Source organism: Phallusia mammillata, chromosome 3, assembly GCF_965637545.1.
Source record: "Phallusia mammillata chromosome 3, kaPhaMamm4.hap1.1, whole genome shotgun sequence".
Taxonomy (NCBI): Eukaryota; Metazoa; Chordata; class Ascidiacea; order Phlebobranchia; family Ascidiidae; genus Phallusia; species Phallusia mammillata.
In genome coordinates this window covers 5902328-5919460 of record NC_137254.1, presented here as the reverse complement: position 1 = coordinate 5919460, position 17133 = coordinate 5902328, and the positions used below count along the sequence as shown (strand labels likewise).

The window sequence follows — 17133 nt, the reverse complement described above, 5'->3', positions numbered from 1 at the left end:
AACCTACAAAGTTTTGATTGTGGTGCCGTACTGGGCCAAACGTCTCAAATTATAAAAGTATGGTTCATGATTTCGATTCCTGATGTAATCAAGTAGTATGTTTTCAAAATTAATACACTGTAGATTGATCACGTTGTGTGTTTGCATGAGTTGCATGAAAACACAAATCACGGCATGCAGTAAATTTATTTTTGTTTTAACCGTACAACATTTCACCGGTCGATAGAATACACCACAAAACATGTCATATGGTTTACCGATGAACTCTTATTAAAGCAAGTAAGATAAAACTACTCAAATTGCAGTTTTCAACTAGCTCAAAGTTTGGTAAGCCTGATAGTAGCAAGAATGAAATTAAATATTTAATTGCTTTCACACAGATGATCATGTATGTGGAAAACATCAGCGTTTACATTGTGACTCTGTGTGGTACATGATTTTTTTACATTGTTAGGCAACCAAAGCTGTACAAATAGGTGGTTTTTCAGCCAAAGCAAATATTTTTACGAACATCAGATCGGTAAAGTTACTGTTTATTGTGATTCAATAAGTGCTTTTTAAACTTGAAATGACATTAAATCTTATTTCGCAAACATCACATCGATGAGGTTTCTCTTTAGTGTGAATCAATATGTGTCTTTTCAAAGCACTCCAACGAGCAAACCGTTTCTCACAAACATCACATTGATGAGGTTTTTCTTTAGTGTGAGTCAACATATGTCTTTTGAAATCTATACCTTGAGCAAACCGTTTCTCACAAACATTATATCGATGTGATTTCTCTTTAGTGTGAATCAACATGTGTGTTTTCAAATGACTACCACAAGCAAACCGTTTTTCACAAACAAAACATCGATACGGTTTCTCTTTAGTGTGAATCAACATGTGTGTTGTTAAAATTCCCATACGAGCAAATCGTTTCTCACAAACATCACATCGATAAGGTTTCTCTTTAGTGTGAGTCAACAAGTGCCTTTTTAAGCGTCCTACACGAGCAAACCTTTTTTCACAAACGTCACATCGATGAGGTTTCTCATTGGTGTGTGTCACCATGTGTTCTTTCAATATTCCAAGCCGACCAAATGTCTTTTCACAAACAGTACACTGATGAGGCTTTTCTTTGGTGTGAGTCAACATGTGTCTTTTCAAAATCCAACCCTGAATAAAAGTTTTTTCACAAACATCACATCGCTTAAGTTTCTCAATGCTGTGTTTCATCATATGTCGTTTTCTATTTCCCTCTTCCAAAAACCTTTGATTACAAATATCACTTTGATCCAAGTCCAAATCCGTTGATGTCATTTCTCTTTAAATTAGTTTTTCAGTGTATAAGTAAAAAATAGTTATGCTGATTTACGATTAATATGTTATGAGCTGAAACAATATTGGCTTTTTCTTTCCTCTAAAAAAATGTTAACTGGTCATTCGACGTTTCGACGTCTTATACTGGGCGTCTACCTTAGGGTAAACGTCAGCTAGCAAACCAGGGGTTCTTGTAACAGCAAGAGAGTGAACACGAAAAAGACACTGCCGTGAATATGACGATAATACGTTGATAAAAATCGTAGTTTATCAACGTATTATCGTCATATTCACGGCAGTGTCTTTTTCGTGTTCACTCTCTTGCTTTTATATTCATTTCGAACTACAGGTACCTTGTAATACTGGTTGGTGTGTGATGCACGCCCAAACAAAATGTACCATCCAGGGGTGTCGAATTTCTGTATCCAGGAATAAAATATTCTTGTTTTTGTCTGTAAACAAACCAGCACATCCAGGTACCTACAGTTGATGACCCATCACCCGGTAAACCAAAGCCTTTGTATATCAAAGTGCCGGCCGGACAGGTCATTGAACCGGCGCCTGAAGAAACACCAAAAAGACGTAGCAAAATGGAATTCGTTGAAATCTTTGACACAAATTTAGTTTATCAAATTTGTTACGTTCCGGAACGTAGAAGCATAACCATATTTTCATCATTATAAAAATTTCCAACAACATGCGTGCTAAGGTGAAACATACTACACATTATTTTTTTAGCTCCTTCAATAGTTTTTCAAATAGTATGCCGTCGTTCCGATGACCCATACGAGACACCTTCATCAGGGCAATGACATAAATTACACTGGCCAACACAATTTTTGGTGACATTATACACATTAATTTCCTACAGTCCAGTCAGTTTCATAGCATGAATATGCGTTCTATGCTTATGCTCTGTCTAAAAATGGTAACTTTAAACTATACGTGTTTTATGGAGTGATTTTCAGACTAGTAAAGCAAGGTGGTAAAACTAAAATTAATAGTGGCTAGGTCTTATATAAGGTGTTGCATGAATTACCAAGATGTTTTATGTTACATTACTGGTGAATACCCATACAACACGACTAAAAAGAAAAAAAAAGATCTGTATCAAATGTGCACATCTTGCACACTTCGATGTGGCTTTAGGGGTTTAGGACAAGCAATGGGCTCCACTTACCCAATGTTGACTGGAATATTGCAGTAAAGAACAAAAACAGTAGAGAGGGACTGAAATTATTAGAAAGAGTACATAACTAAGTTATTAAGCGGTCTGAAAAATTCGGTACGAAAATGAGTATAAAGCTACACTTCCTTTAAAACGTAGGGGATATAAATGATAAAAATTAAGCTGAAAGGTTCCAACAGGATATCAGTAAAACAAAACGTGTCCGGGAAGAGGGAATAATGTGGTTCTGGCTAACTGCTGTTGGTCAATTAAACGGGACGATATTGCTGCCAGTCAGTTCCGAAAGTTACCAAAGTACATGTGTAGACCTATACCTGATAACATACAAATTTTAAACATTTTTTTGTTTTTTGTGTGTTGAATTTTGTTTGTCAGGAGTGTCCACCTGTTACATTTAAAATTAAATTCGAAATTATGTTCTTGCAACAACGTTAATTCCAAATAAAATACTCAAAACCAGTTTCACTATAGTGTATAGCCTACATAAGATAGATTGTTTTTCAAACATGGATGTACCATAACAGGAAAACTAGACGTGATACAGATAAACCAATTGCATTTTTGAAATCAGGGCACTAGAATTAGTCAAAATCAGTTAAAACATTACAGACACCAGTAAAAAAATATTTTTTTGTTGCCCAGTGTTATCAACTAAAAGTTGTCATATACCAACAGGGGCGGTAAAACAAACACAAAATGCGTGGTGGTGAAAAAAAACGCAGTGCGCATCAATGGTCGTGTGAACACCTTGCTCAATGGTGCAAAAGCAACCGATAAGTTATCGCCATTAAAACGTCCGTTTTAACGTTTATCGTGTTGGTGTGAGAATGTATGTTCCACGACTCCAGGAAACCTCGCTTGTGAAAATCAAACACTTTAGCAGCAGAAAAGTTAATGGTGTAATTATGGACTGTAAAACTGAATTACAAAGGGTACACGAGGCCCTGCGGTTAAACGGCTACCCGAACTGGATTATCAGTGACCGAAAAACCAACGTTGCACGGAAAAAGATTCAGTCCAAAGAGCGTGCATTTGTCACTTGCTACCCGAACTGGATTATCAGTCATGTTGACCGATTTGGGGCTCTAGGTAGGGATTAAACCAGTCCACCCTACGTCAGATGCTGTCGCAGCGCAAAGGCACCATAGATACAAACGCGACAAGGGGCGTGGTGTACGCAATATCCTGTGGAGAGTGCAATGAGATTTAGCGGCGAGGTCTTTAAACACGCGCCGAATAGAACATAAAGGGGATGTGGCCTTAGCACAACATGCTACTGTGCATAATCACACCATTAACGTTTCTACTGCCAAGGTGTTAGCGAGGGAATCCGAATTTCACAAGCGAGGTTTCGTAAATTCGTGAAACATACATTTTCACACCAACATGATGAACGCTCAAACCGTCGTTCTAATGCCCATAAATTAACCATCGCTTTTGCACCATTGAGTTATGTGTTATTACTCGACCATTGGTGCGTTATGTGTGTGTTTTACCACACTTATTGCTTTATAATAACTTTATGTTCTCAATTTATGTCATTACCCTGATGAAGGTGTCTCGTATGGGACATAGAAACGTTGGCATATAACAAAAAATTGTGGAAGAGCTAAATGTTAGTTGATGCACTATGCCTGGCAGCAGCAGTTTATTCATACTACACATTACTTCCCCCATGTAATGAAGACCGAATAATGAAGCATTCGGTCAACATAACATGTAAGCAACAAATTTCTTCAATCTCAACTCTCAAATTTTACTATGTTTAAACAAGTTTGCAAACGTAACATACAGATTCTTTGGGGCATTGTAATGTTTTCTGAACAATGCACCGGCTTGCAAACAGAATCAATATTAATGCAATCAACAATCTGCAAATCAAAATGTATAAGTCTGCCGGCACCATCTGGGTCCGCAATATTACAGTCAGCTGTGCAACAATTCTCTTTTCCATCGTGTCCGATTTCAAGTGTCATTCATATTGGTATGAAATTGGCAAAACTAACCGCAAGAGCAGATTTTCATTAGCGCTGGCAAAATTCCCAAGGTTTGTCAAGTGTTCAATATTCACCTGCATATGTAATAAGCAAACACCTGCAACTTTCATCTGAAGCAATATATCTCGCTGCAGCCAACGTAACGAACACCTTTCTATATTGCCTGTTGCTGCTTATTGCTGAGTAAGTCAAATTAAAGCATGTTGCCTATTGCAAACTGCAACGGAGTAAGCAATTGTTCATTGGACAAAACAAAGGAATATGTCCCAAAAGTTTCTCACTGCTCATTACAAAACTTTTAGTTACTAATGTGTTTCAGTTTGATCTTAATGTTTTTAAGTAGAGTGGAACATATTTACAGTACTTCACAGGTTTGTCTGTTTAAAAAGTTTACCAAGTTCAGTAAATAACTTGATTTGGTTAAAAATTTTATTGAGTTGATTTGGTTAAACTATTAAATGCTCAACACTTTCAATATTTTCATAACCACTGAATCATTATCAAACGATATAAAATTTAACATATATATATATATAATACTTTAAATGACTGCGACCTGCTGACTCAACGTGTTACAAATTTTAAACCAAGGGCAACGTACATCAACGTGTTTATTGTTGTTCAATACAAGTAAAATATCACTTTTTCGCCCAATTGAAATTCAAATCAATATTAAAAGAAAACATACACAATGCTGAAGCTTACCCCCATGTGTAAACAAACCCGAGTTTTATTTGTGTCGGTAAAAATAAACAAGGTAATATTTCGTCGTTATTGGCCGAGTTTATCAAGTAAAACATAGCGTTATTAGATCAAAATGTTTTTTTTGTAATAGTTTGAAGAAATTACTAATGTAAAGGAGTCGAATATCCCATCGACAGGCGCCGAACTTAAACTACAGTAGATTTGAATGGTTTGGTGAACAACGTTAAATGTACATAGAATCAACGTTTTTATTGTTACTTGTGTCGTACATGTTTTTTAAAAACTGTTTGGAAACAAAGTCCACACAAAAAAAGCAATTTCAGCTAACCTTCACATAAGTAAAGTTAGCTTTTGTTATGAGTCAACATGTGTCTTTTCAAAATTGAAATGTCACTGAAACTCTTTCCACAAACATCACATCGATGAGGTTTCTCTTTAGTGTGGGTCAACATGTGTCTTTTTAAACATCCCATACGAGCAAACCCTTTTTCACAAACATCACATCGATGAGGTTTCTCTTTGGTGTGAGTCAACATGTGTGTTTTCAAACTTCCACGTTGGGTAAATTTTTTATCACAAGTATCACATCGATATGGTCTCTCTTTAGTGTGAATCAACATGTAGGTTTTTAAATTTCCAGTTTGGGTAAATCTTTTATCACAAACATTACATCGATGAGGTTTCTCTTTAGTATGAGTCAACATGTGTGATTTTAACACTCCCATCTGAGAAAACCCCTTTTCACAAATATCACATCGATATGGTCTCTCTTTAGTGTGAATCAACATGTGTCTTTTCAAAGTTCCACTGTGGGTAAAAGTTTTTTTTACAAACATCACATCGCTTAAATTTCTTAATGCTGTGTTTCAGCAGATGTCGTTTTACTTTTCCACCTTCCAAAAACTTTTGATCACAAATATCAGCTTGATCCACGCCGAAATCTGTTGATGTCATCTCCCTTCAAATCAGTTATTCAGGTTTTATAAATAAAAAATGTTTATCCTGTTTTACGACTTATGTGTTATTAGCTGAAACAAGATAGATATTTTTGTTCATCTGACAAATGTAAACAAGTCATCCGACGTTTCAACGTCATACACGCGCTGTCTACATCAGGGTAATGTCAGCTACCCAACACAGTCGCTGTTATAACACCCCGGAAGTGAACATGAGGAAGACACTGGCCCGAAAACTAAGACAAAAACGTGGGTCAAAATCGTAGATTAACATAAAAACGGATGTTTCAAAGTCAATTAGCTCGCTTGGAACTGGTGAACAAAGGTTTTTGTCTACGTTTTTGCGCCAACGTCTTTCTGGTGTTTACACTCGGGGTGCTAAAGACTAGATGTGTACCGAATATTCGGTTTGCCGAATTCGATCATTTTTGCGAAGATTCGGTTTCGGCCCAATAATTTGTTGCGATTCGGCCGAAACCGAATCTTTTACGAACACAAATTTAAAGCGTTAAACGTGTCTTTAAGGACGAAACACAACTATTTTGCACTGGCTGCCTGATAGATAAACATTTTTTCACGTCAAACGCGTAGCGTACGATTTCGCGTGACGTCATTAATGATTCGGTTGATTCGGCCGAATTTATTCGGCAAAACCGCCGAATATTCGGTTTCGGCCGAATCAAAATTTAGCCCATTCGGTACATCACTACTAAAGACTGCATTGGATAGCTGACATTATCTTGGTGAAGCCGGATGTTCAAAGAAATGTGTTTGCAATATGCCTGGTGCTGGTAGCAACACTATATTCACTGAAATAAGTTGTTGGGATATACACAATTGTTTTACACATTTTTAGCTCTTCCAGCAGTTTTTATTGTAATATGCCGACAATTTGCCAGAAGACTTGGTAAGTAACAAATTTTCTACGAAGTGGAAACAAATTTGTTTCAAAAATTATTTTCACAAAATTTCCCATTTTTGAGCTCTTTATCGACATCGAGCGAAAGCAAAATTTTCTGAGCAAAAATTCGTTTCGAGTTTAGGGAAACAAATTTTTGTTTGGCAGATTTTTTTGGCAAATTTGTTTCGAAAATTTGCTTCGAAAACAAATTTACACAGCAGCACATCCATGTACGTACAGTTGATGTCCCACCACGCATTAAACCAAAGCCTTTGTATACCAAAGTGCCGGACAGATCACTGAACGAGCGCCTAAAGCAGTGGTTCTCAAACTGTGGTACGCCAGAACTTTTCAAGTGGTACGCGAGTACTTTCTGCGATACCTAATTTAATTCCAATCTAAAATTGCAACTAAACTGGCCCAATCGATCAGCCCTGGTTTGGGCCAAAGTTGTGTTTTGGACATTCTTTTAAACTGCTAAATAAGCGAGCCAGGTTTAGAAAATGGGCCTATTTCTTGGTCTATCCATTCAAACAGGGTTTAGGACTTTAGGTGGTACGAAGCCATACAAAAAGTTGTCAGGTGGTACGCGACCCGGAAAAGTTTGAGTAGCAAAATCGGCATTAGCAAAACATGCTACTGTCCATAATCACACCGTTAACTTTCCTGCTGCCAAGGTGTGAGCGAGGGAAACCGTTTTTCACAAGTGAGGTTTCCTGGAGTCGTGGAACATAAACTTTCGCACCAACACGATGAACGTTATAACGGACGATCTAGTGCCGATAACTTATCGGTGGCTTTTACACCGTTGAGCTATGTGTTATCACTCGACCATCACTGCTTTTAAAAATTTGTTGATACATTATGCCTGGGAGCAACAATTGATTACTACTACACATTACTTTCCCCGATGTAATTAAGCCCGAAGTATGAAGCAAGGGACCTCAAGGGCACAAGCGTTGCACTCAGACCTACAAAACGATTGTTTGCTTTATTTTTCCTGCCTTTTTTGGCGCTTAACAGATTTCGGTCGCTTAAAACGCGCAAAAATAAGCGAGAGTTCGCAGGCCGTGCTTTTTCTGCGTCAAGTAGCTTGAACCTGTGGTTCATGGTTCGATGGCAAAAGTAAATGATGATGCTCTATTTTCCTTAAATGTAATTATTTGTGACACTGTTATGGTTAAATTACATGTTGTGTTTGACAATTAGGTAAACTGCGTGTAATCGGCCAGTGTTCCAGCATGTTACTCAGCACTGGGGACTATTTGCTATAGAAGCATGAATGTATGATAAACATTCCACCAATCTGATCATTAACATCCAGTATAATTTTGTATGATTACCAACATACAAAATCATGTTTACTAACAAAATATTATTTATTTAATTTAGATTAATGTAAAGCTATTTTGGTTTAAAATTATATAACAATACAGATTTGATGATGTATAGCCATAAACGGTTATGTGAGCTAAAAATGACGTCGAGCATTTCATTTAGAAAACTAAGGTGCTCGCCGACAATCGCAGTGCAAAATAAAGGGGTAACAAGGTAAGGATAGACCACCAAGCATAGTGTCAATGCGTTTTGTCGATCAGATATTAATTTAATCAAACTTATATTGTTGCGAAAACGAACATGAGGAAAAAATTTAGCATCATGTTTAAACAGTTTTTTTTTTATTGCACACACTTATATCTTTCAGTCCTTAATTATACAAACCCAAGCAGTTACTAGTGATAACCATTTGTAAAAGGTTATGTTGTTCAATATTTATGTACGTGTCTGACTACGTTACAGTACTATAGTCCAGACCATTACTAATTTCACATAATAATTTTATTATTTTAATGTTTTTTTACGAGCTTGGGCAGGTACCATCAAAACCAACAAAAACGCTCAGAATTGAACAGAAAGTAGTCAACACCTCATACCGATTCTTTAAATTGCCATAAACCGAAGGCGTATGAAGCGACAAGAACTTACTTCATTGAAGACTATGTCCTAAAAGCTTCTCACTGTTCATCCCAGAATTTTCTTTTACCCAATGTCAAACTAGAGTTAATTGGTTTAAACTGTTAAACACTCAACGCCTATAATATTTTAATAATTACTTAATCGTGTCATGTAAGCGTATATGTCATATAAGAGTATACATATAAAGCGTATATGTCATATAAGAGTATATATATATATATAATTTTAAAGATTGCGGCCTGCTGATCCAACGTGTTACAAATTTTGAAAGTAATGTACATTATGTACAACGTGTTTATTGTTGTTCAATCCCAGTAAAAAGTCATTTTGAAATACCACCACTGAAAATACAAAACAGCACCAAACGAGAAATTTTTTTGTAATATTGTAAAGGCATTCCTAATTTAAAGCAATCGGATATTCCATTGACAGCTGCCAAATTTCCCACATAATTTATGCAAGATTTGAATGGTTTGGTGAACAACGTTAACTGTACATAGGGTCACCTTTATTATTGTTGCTCTGTGAGATACATGTTTCTTCAAACTGTTAGGAAACAAAATCCGTACAAACAGGCAATGTTATAGCCCAAGTAAACATTTTAATGAACATCACACCGGTAAAGTTACATTTTCTGGTGAGTCAACATGTGTCTTTTCAAATTTCCAGAGTGGGTAAATGTTTTGTAACAAACATCGCATCGATGAGGTTTCTTTTTAGTGTGAATCAACATGTGTGTTTTCAAATTTCCACGTTGAGTGATTTTTTTACCACAAGTATCACATCGATATGGTCTCTCTTTAGTGTGGGTCAACATGTGTGTTTTCAAATTTGAATTATTCCTGAATCTCTTTTCACAAACATCACATCGATAAGGTTTTTCGTTAGTGTGAGTCAACAAGTGTCTTTTCAAATTTCCACTCTGTGTAAATCGTGTATCACAAACATCACATCGATAAGGCTTCTCATCTATGTGAACCAACATGGGTTTTTTCAAAACATCTTTACGAGCAAACCTTTTTTCACAAACGTCACATCGATGAGGTTTCTTATTGGTGTGTGTCACCATGTGTTGTTTCAATATTGCAAGCCGACCAAATGTCTTTCTACAAACAGTACACTGATACGGTTTTTCTTTGGTGTGAGTCAACATGTGTCTTTTTAAAATCGAACTCTGGGCAAAAATTTTTTCACAAACATCACATCGCTGAAGTTTCTCAATGCTGTTGATCAGCATATGTCGTTTTCTATTTCCACCTTCCAAAAATCTTTGATCACAAATATCAGCTTGATCCACGCCCAAATCCGTTAATGACATATTTCTTCAAATTAGTTATTCAGGTAATATAAACAAAAAAATGGATAAGCTGTTTTACGATATATATGTTATGATCTGAAACAAGATAGGCTTTGCTTTCCTGTAAAAAAATGTAAACAAGTGATTCGACGTTTTGACGCCTTATACTGGGCGTCTCCTTTAGGGTAATGTCGGCTATCCAACCAGTGGTTTTTATAACCGCAAGAGAGTGAACACGAAAAAGACACTGGCGCGAAAACGACGATAATACGTTGATAAAAACCGTAGTTAAGTGCTGCAAATGCGACTGATAGCTAATCGGCATTGGAACATCAGTTTTTATGTTAATTTTGAACTGTAGGTACCTTGTAATACTAGTTGGTTTGTGATGCACGCTTAACAAAAGTGTACCTTCCAAGGGTTTTGAAATTTCTGTATCCAGGAATAAAATATTCTTGGGCAATGACATAGATTGAGAACACAAAGTTGTCATATAGCAAAAAGGGGTTGAAACACACACATACGCGGTGGTTAAAAAGCACAGTGCACCAATGGTCGAGTGATAACACATAGCTCAATGGTGCAAAAGCGACCGATAAGTTATCGGCATTAGACCGTCCGTTGTTGGTGTGAGAATGTATGTTCCAGGACTCCAGGAAACCTCGATTGCGATAATCAGTTTCCCTCGCTAACACCTTGGCAGCAGAAAGTTTGATGGTGTAGTTATGGATAGTTAGCATGTTATGGAGAGTAAAATGGAATTACGAAGGGCACCCTGCGGTTAAACGGCCACCCGAACTGAATTATGATTGACCGAAAAACCAAAGTTGCACGGAAAAAGATTTAGTCCAAACAGCGTTCTTTTGTCACTTGGCCATACATTCTTAAGTTAACGGATGTAATGCGTCGCCTACATTTTTATGAATACATTTCAAATTGCCGATTACCTCCAGACTGGGAGTAGTTGAGAATATGTTGCAACATATTTTTGCCAAATATATTCAAATTCAATTCGATTTGGCAGTGAATGTGACCTGATTAGACAAGTTTTTGTTTATGTTGCGAAACAATGACACATAAAGCTTAGATTGTGACGTTACATACATGCAATTGTGTTACAAAGCTGGCAAGATTAGCTTTGTTCTCAACACATGACAGGTGAGGCAAACATATCAGTAAATTTGGGGAAATTTACATAACGGAGATTTAAATCATTCAAGCTAATGTGGCAAAACAAAACTCGTTGGTTTACATTTTTACCGATAAGTTAGCAATGAATAAACCCAAATGCTACTTTTTGTTCGATACCTTCTAAGTTCTAAGAGCAACTACAGATACCCGAATCGGTACATTCGAATTGTTTGTTTTTGACAACAAATAAACAATTCGTGAACACAAATAACTAAACTGTTAATTCGAATTGATACATTTTAAAAGGTACATAAGTATTCATGAATACGAATACACACTTGGAGTTTATTCGAAATACACGTTGTGGTTTTTTGGTCAACTATTCGACAATACAAATACTTGACATGCTTTATTGGAATTGCTGCCACTTAAACATTACGAAACAATTCGTGAATACAAATACTTGACTGGCATTATTCGAATACAACTCGAATTGATACATTTTGAAAAGTGCGTAAGTATTCATGAATACGAATACATGCTTGGATTTATGCGAATAGTATTCGAATTACATGTCAAACAAACACTTGACTTGTTTTATTCAAATATCATTCGAATTGCTGTTACTCAAAAATTACTAAAGTATTCCTGCATTCGGATAGGGCCATGCAGGTATTCGTAAAGTATTCGAATACAGGACGCGTGTATGGTGTTAGCGAGGGAAACCGACTTCCACAAGCGAGGTTTGCTAGAGTCGCGGAACAAACGTTTTCACACCAACACGATGAACGTTAAACCGTACGTTCTAATGCCGATAACTCATCGGTCGCTTTCGCACCATTAAGCTATGTGTTATCACTCGACCATTGGTGTACTGTGCTTTTAAACCACCGCGTTTGTGTGTGTTTCAACCCCCTTGTTGCTATATGGCAACTTTGTGTTCTCAATCTATGTCATTACCGTGATGAAGGGCTGTCTCGTATGAGACATCGAAACGTCGGCATATTACAATCAAAACTGCTGGAAGAGCTGAAAATTTGTTGATATTCCTGGCAGCAACAGTTTATTCACACTACACATTACTTTCCCCGATGTAACAAACACCGAAGTATGACGCATTAGGTTAACATAACATGTAAAACAACTTTTTCATATTCAATCCCAACACTCAAATTTCACTATATTTAAACAATTTTGCAAACCTTAACCGTTAAGGCTTAACATACAGTTTCTTGGGGGCATTATAATGCTTTCTAAACAATGCACCGGCTTGCAAACAGTATAAACATTAATGCAATCAACAATCTGCAAATCAAAATATATACATCTGCTGGCACCATCTTGGTTTGGAATAATACAGTCAGCTGTGCAACAATTTTTGTGTCCGATTACAAGCGTCATTCATATTGGTATGAAATTGGTCAAACTAACTCCAAGACAGATTTTCATTAGCGCTGGCAACGTTGCCAAGGTTTGTCAAGTGCTCAATATTTATCTGCTTTTGTAATGCGGGAACACATGCAACTTTCATCTGAAGCAATATATCTCGCTGTAGTCAATGTAACGAACGAGTAAATACTTTTCTAGTTGGCAATTTGTTACTTATTACTTGCTTTGCGCTAGCATAGACACGCGAAACAAACAGATGTGTAAGTAAGTCAAAGCTGTATTAAAGCATATTGCCTGAACTGTAACTGAGTAAGCATTCTTTGATACAAATGGTGCATAATGTTTTGGTAAAACATTTGAGTTGTCTGAGACATCTAAATATTAGCAAGTATAGATAAGATGTTAATTTATTTGTGAGCTCTTTTGTACCAATGTTGTTGAATCCGCAATTTGCCTGAGTCAGTGTTTCAAAACAAGTAATTTTAAGCAATAGTACTGATCAGACATGGGGTCGAATACACGCGTTCTGTATTCGAATACTTTACGAATACATGCATGACTGTATTCGAATTCATGAATACTTTGGCAATTTTTGAGTGACAGCAATTCGAATGGTATTCGAATAAAACGAATCAAGTATTTGTATTCATGAATTGTTGACCAAACTACAACGACAAGTAATTCGAATACTATTCAAATAAACCAAGGCATGTATTCACATTCATGAATTCTAAGCACTTTTTAAAGTTTGGCAATTCGAATTGTATTCGAATAATGCGAGTCAGGTATTCGTATTCACGAATTGTTTCGTAATGTTAAGGTGGCAGCAATTCGAATAAAGCGTGTCAAGTATTAGTATTCATGAATAGTTGACCAAAAAACAACAACGTGTAATTCGAATACTATTCGAATAAACCCCAAGCGTGTATTCGTATTCATGAATACTTCGTACTTTTTGAGACATTTTACTTCGTACTTTTTGAGACATTTTACTTCGTACTTTTTGAGACATTCAATTTGTTGCGGAAAATAAAAGAAATAAGTTGCGGAAAACAAAAGAAATAAAATGCCCCGAAACTTAAAAGGTATTCGATCAAAAAGTAACAAGGGTTTATGAATTGCAATTTCATTGGTAAAAATGTAAACCAACGAGCTTTTTTGCCACATTAGCTTGACTGATTTAAGTCTCCGTTATAAAAATTTCACCAAATTTACATGAAATGTTTGCTTCATGAACACGCTACACCTGTCATGTGCTGAGAACAACCCAATGTTGCAAGCTTTGTAACACAATTCCATTGATGTAACGTCACAATTAACTTCTATATGTCATTGTTTCGTAACATAAACAAAAACTTGTCAAATCGGGTCACATTCACTGCCAATTTGAATTGTATTCGAATCTATTTGGCAAAAATGTAGCAAAATATTCTCGACTACTTCTAGTCTGGAGGTAATCGACAATTCGAATTGTATTCGTAAAAATGTAGTCATATATTCGATTTTACGTATCTTACGTTGCCAAAGACTGACAACAATTCGAATTGTATTCGTAAAAATGTAGTCATGTATTCGATTTTGCGAATTGTTACGTAGCCACAGGCTGACAACAATTCGAATGGTATTCGTACAAATGTAGTCATGTATTCGATTTTACGAATTGTTACCTTGCCGAAGGCCGACAACAATTCGAATTGTATTCGTAAAAAATATCGTGTATTCTAATTTGCAAATCCTTAGGTTGGCAAAAACCTACAACAATTCGAATTGTATTCGAATAAATTTACTCAAGTTTTTGTATTCATGAATTGTTGGTTCAAAAGTTAACTTCAACTATTCGAATTGTATTCATGGACTATCGAACGAAAGCCAAAATCATTCGAATACAGCACGAAGGTGCCAATACGAATGACGAATACGAATGGCCCCATGTCTGGTACTGATGGAGAAGTTTTTCGGTCACTCTTCTGTGTAAACTCACTCTGATAAATTTCTTCACTTAAACTCTGAAACAATAAATTAAAAATAAGTTGACGTTTTTTTTTCTTAACAAATATTAACCACCTGGTCCTTTGTAAAATATAGTATTCCAAAATCTAGTCCCAAAACAGCCGTGATTACAAAAACACACATCAAGATAATATTCACATGCCACACGTTTTGATTTTTCAAAGATTCTTCTGATTGTTTGTCACTTGATTGGGTAACAATTTCTGCCAAATAAACGTAATTTCAACCTTCAACCAGACTGCACGATCTATAGTAAAACAGGAAACAAACAGAAAGTTTGATTCGATGTGGGTCCTTTTTGACAATTTAGCCTAAGTGATGCAGCGCATCAATATCAGGCTAATGTGTAAAACAAAAAGTTTAAATATTTTGTTCAAGGAAAACATCTCACCAAAAGCTTGCACAGTGCCAACTTTGGAGCTCATTGTGTCATATTCTTCTAAACATTAGTTCACAATGTTGCGTTCTTCTTTGTTTTTCTAGTTGGTTAATTACAAAAAACATTATTTAAAATTTACTGTTTTGACCATACATCATCAGAAACACACGATAATTCACACTTAGATCCGACTAGTTTAAAAACACGCTTTTCCAATTTTACTTTGTTCTGTTTAAAGTTAAGAAGAACTTTAAATACAAAGTTTTCTACTGAATTAGCTAATCTGTTGAAAAATAACGGACCACGATGTTTCATAATGAGTATGCTAATCAACTAAATAAATCCTTTTTGTTGTCCCAATCAGCTGTTTTCATCTGCTCACTGTTTTTTTTTTTTTTTTTTCTTACATTTTTACATCTGCTTTTTTTATTTTTTTACTTTCGCGGCACATGGTTTGCGAATCACTGCTTTACAGTGTGAATCAACATGTGTCTTTTCAAATTTCCATACCGGGTAAATGTTTTATCACATACATCGCATCGATGTGGCTTGTTTTTAGTGTGAATCAACATGTGTGTGTTCAAATCAGAAATGTCATTAAATCTCTTATCACAAATGTCACATCGATGTGGCTTCCTTTTAGTATGAGTTAACATGTGTCTTTTCAAATTTGAACTATGATTGAATCTTTTTTCACAAACATCACATCGATGAGGTTTCTCTTTAGTGTGGATTAGCATGTGTGTTTTCAAATTAGAAATGTCATTAAATCTCTTGTCACAAATAACACACCGATGTGGCTTCCTTTTAGTATGAGTTAACATGTGTCTTTTCAAATTTGAACTATGACTGAATCTTTTTTCACAAACATCACATCGATGTGGTTTCTCTTCAGTGTGAGTCAACATATGTCTTTTTAAATTTCGGCTTTGAAAAAAAGTTTTTTCACAAACATTACATCGATGCGGTATTTCCCCAGTGTGAGTTAACATATGTCTTTTCAAATTACCACTGTGGACAAAAGTTTTTTCACAAACATCACATCGATAAAGTTTTTCAATGCTGGGTTTCAGCTTATGTCGTTTTACATTTTCACGTTCAATAAACCTCTGATCAAAAACATCATTTTGCTCGAAGTTAAAATCCTGAGATTCCATCTCGTCAAATTAGTTGTCCAGGTATTATAACAAAATGTTTTATCTGAATCATGAGTATTATGTTATGACCTGAAGCAAGATGTTAGTAATTTACTATTGTTGTAGATGCTTTAAGTACTGTTCCTAAGTTTAAAACAAAGGAATATTATGTTTAAAATTGTTTGATATAAATTTAATTGAACAAACTTACTACGTACCGGAACGTAGAAGCAAACCTATATTCACGTCATACTACAAATTTCCAACAACATGTGTGCTAAAGTAAAATATACTGCACAATACTACTCTGGTGTAATGAGATTCGAATAAACACAACAAACATTATTGCGATTAACTATGTTCAAAGCATAATTCTCAAGTGAAGTTATAAGCTAACCTGTATCAACTTGCTTCGCAATGTGGCAGTCAGCAGTGCAACAATTTCCTTTTCCAGCGTGTCCGATTGCACTCATTTATACTGGGCCGAAACTGTGCCAAACCAACCGAGGCAAAATCCAAATGGTTTGATTAGAACTCAATAATACGCCAGTCTCAACTATTCACTAAATGAAGTTTGCAATTTTTAATCAGCCAAAACTAAAGAAAGCTTGCAACGTTGTTGAGATGGTGGGTCACCGACGTTAACAAAACGTGATCTTGACAAAATAAGCCACTGTCACATCCACAACAAATTTAGTAAACGTTCAGGCTGAAAGCGTTTTTATGTTAACACCTGCCGAAAAACCTTCATCCGTGTGTAGACC

The 17133-nt window shown here is 35.9% G+C and overlaps 2 protein-coding genes across 2 annotated transcripts; both read right to left on the bottom strand.

The window, feature by feature from the left end:
* Nucleotides 1-517: 517 nt before the first annotated feature.
* Nucleotides 518-10529, bottom strand: LOC145219321 (uncharacterized). The gene is made up of 4 exons (XM_080086698.1): nucleotides 9655-10529; nucleotides 5543-6058; nucleotides 1656-1863; nucleotides 518-1306 (listed from the first exon to the last, which is right to left on the bottom strand). Exons 1-4 carry the CDS (start codon nucleotides 10343-10345, stop codon nucleotides 544-546), a joined length of 2178 nt encoding a protein of 725 aa, XP_079942824.1. The 5' UTR covers nucleotides 10346-10529; the 3' UTR covers nucleotides 518-543.
* Nucleotides 10530-15605: 5076 nt separating this feature from the next.
* Nucleotides 15606-16453, bottom strand: LOC145217371 (uncharacterized). The gene has a single exon (XM_080084635.1). The coding sequence runs from the start codon at nucleotides 16388-16390 to the stop codon at nucleotides 15695-15697; it is 696 nt and encodes a 231-aa protein (XP_079940761.1). The 5' UTR covers nucleotides 16391-16453; the 3' UTR covers nucleotides 15606-15694.
* Nucleotides 16454-17133: the final 680 nt, after the last annotated feature.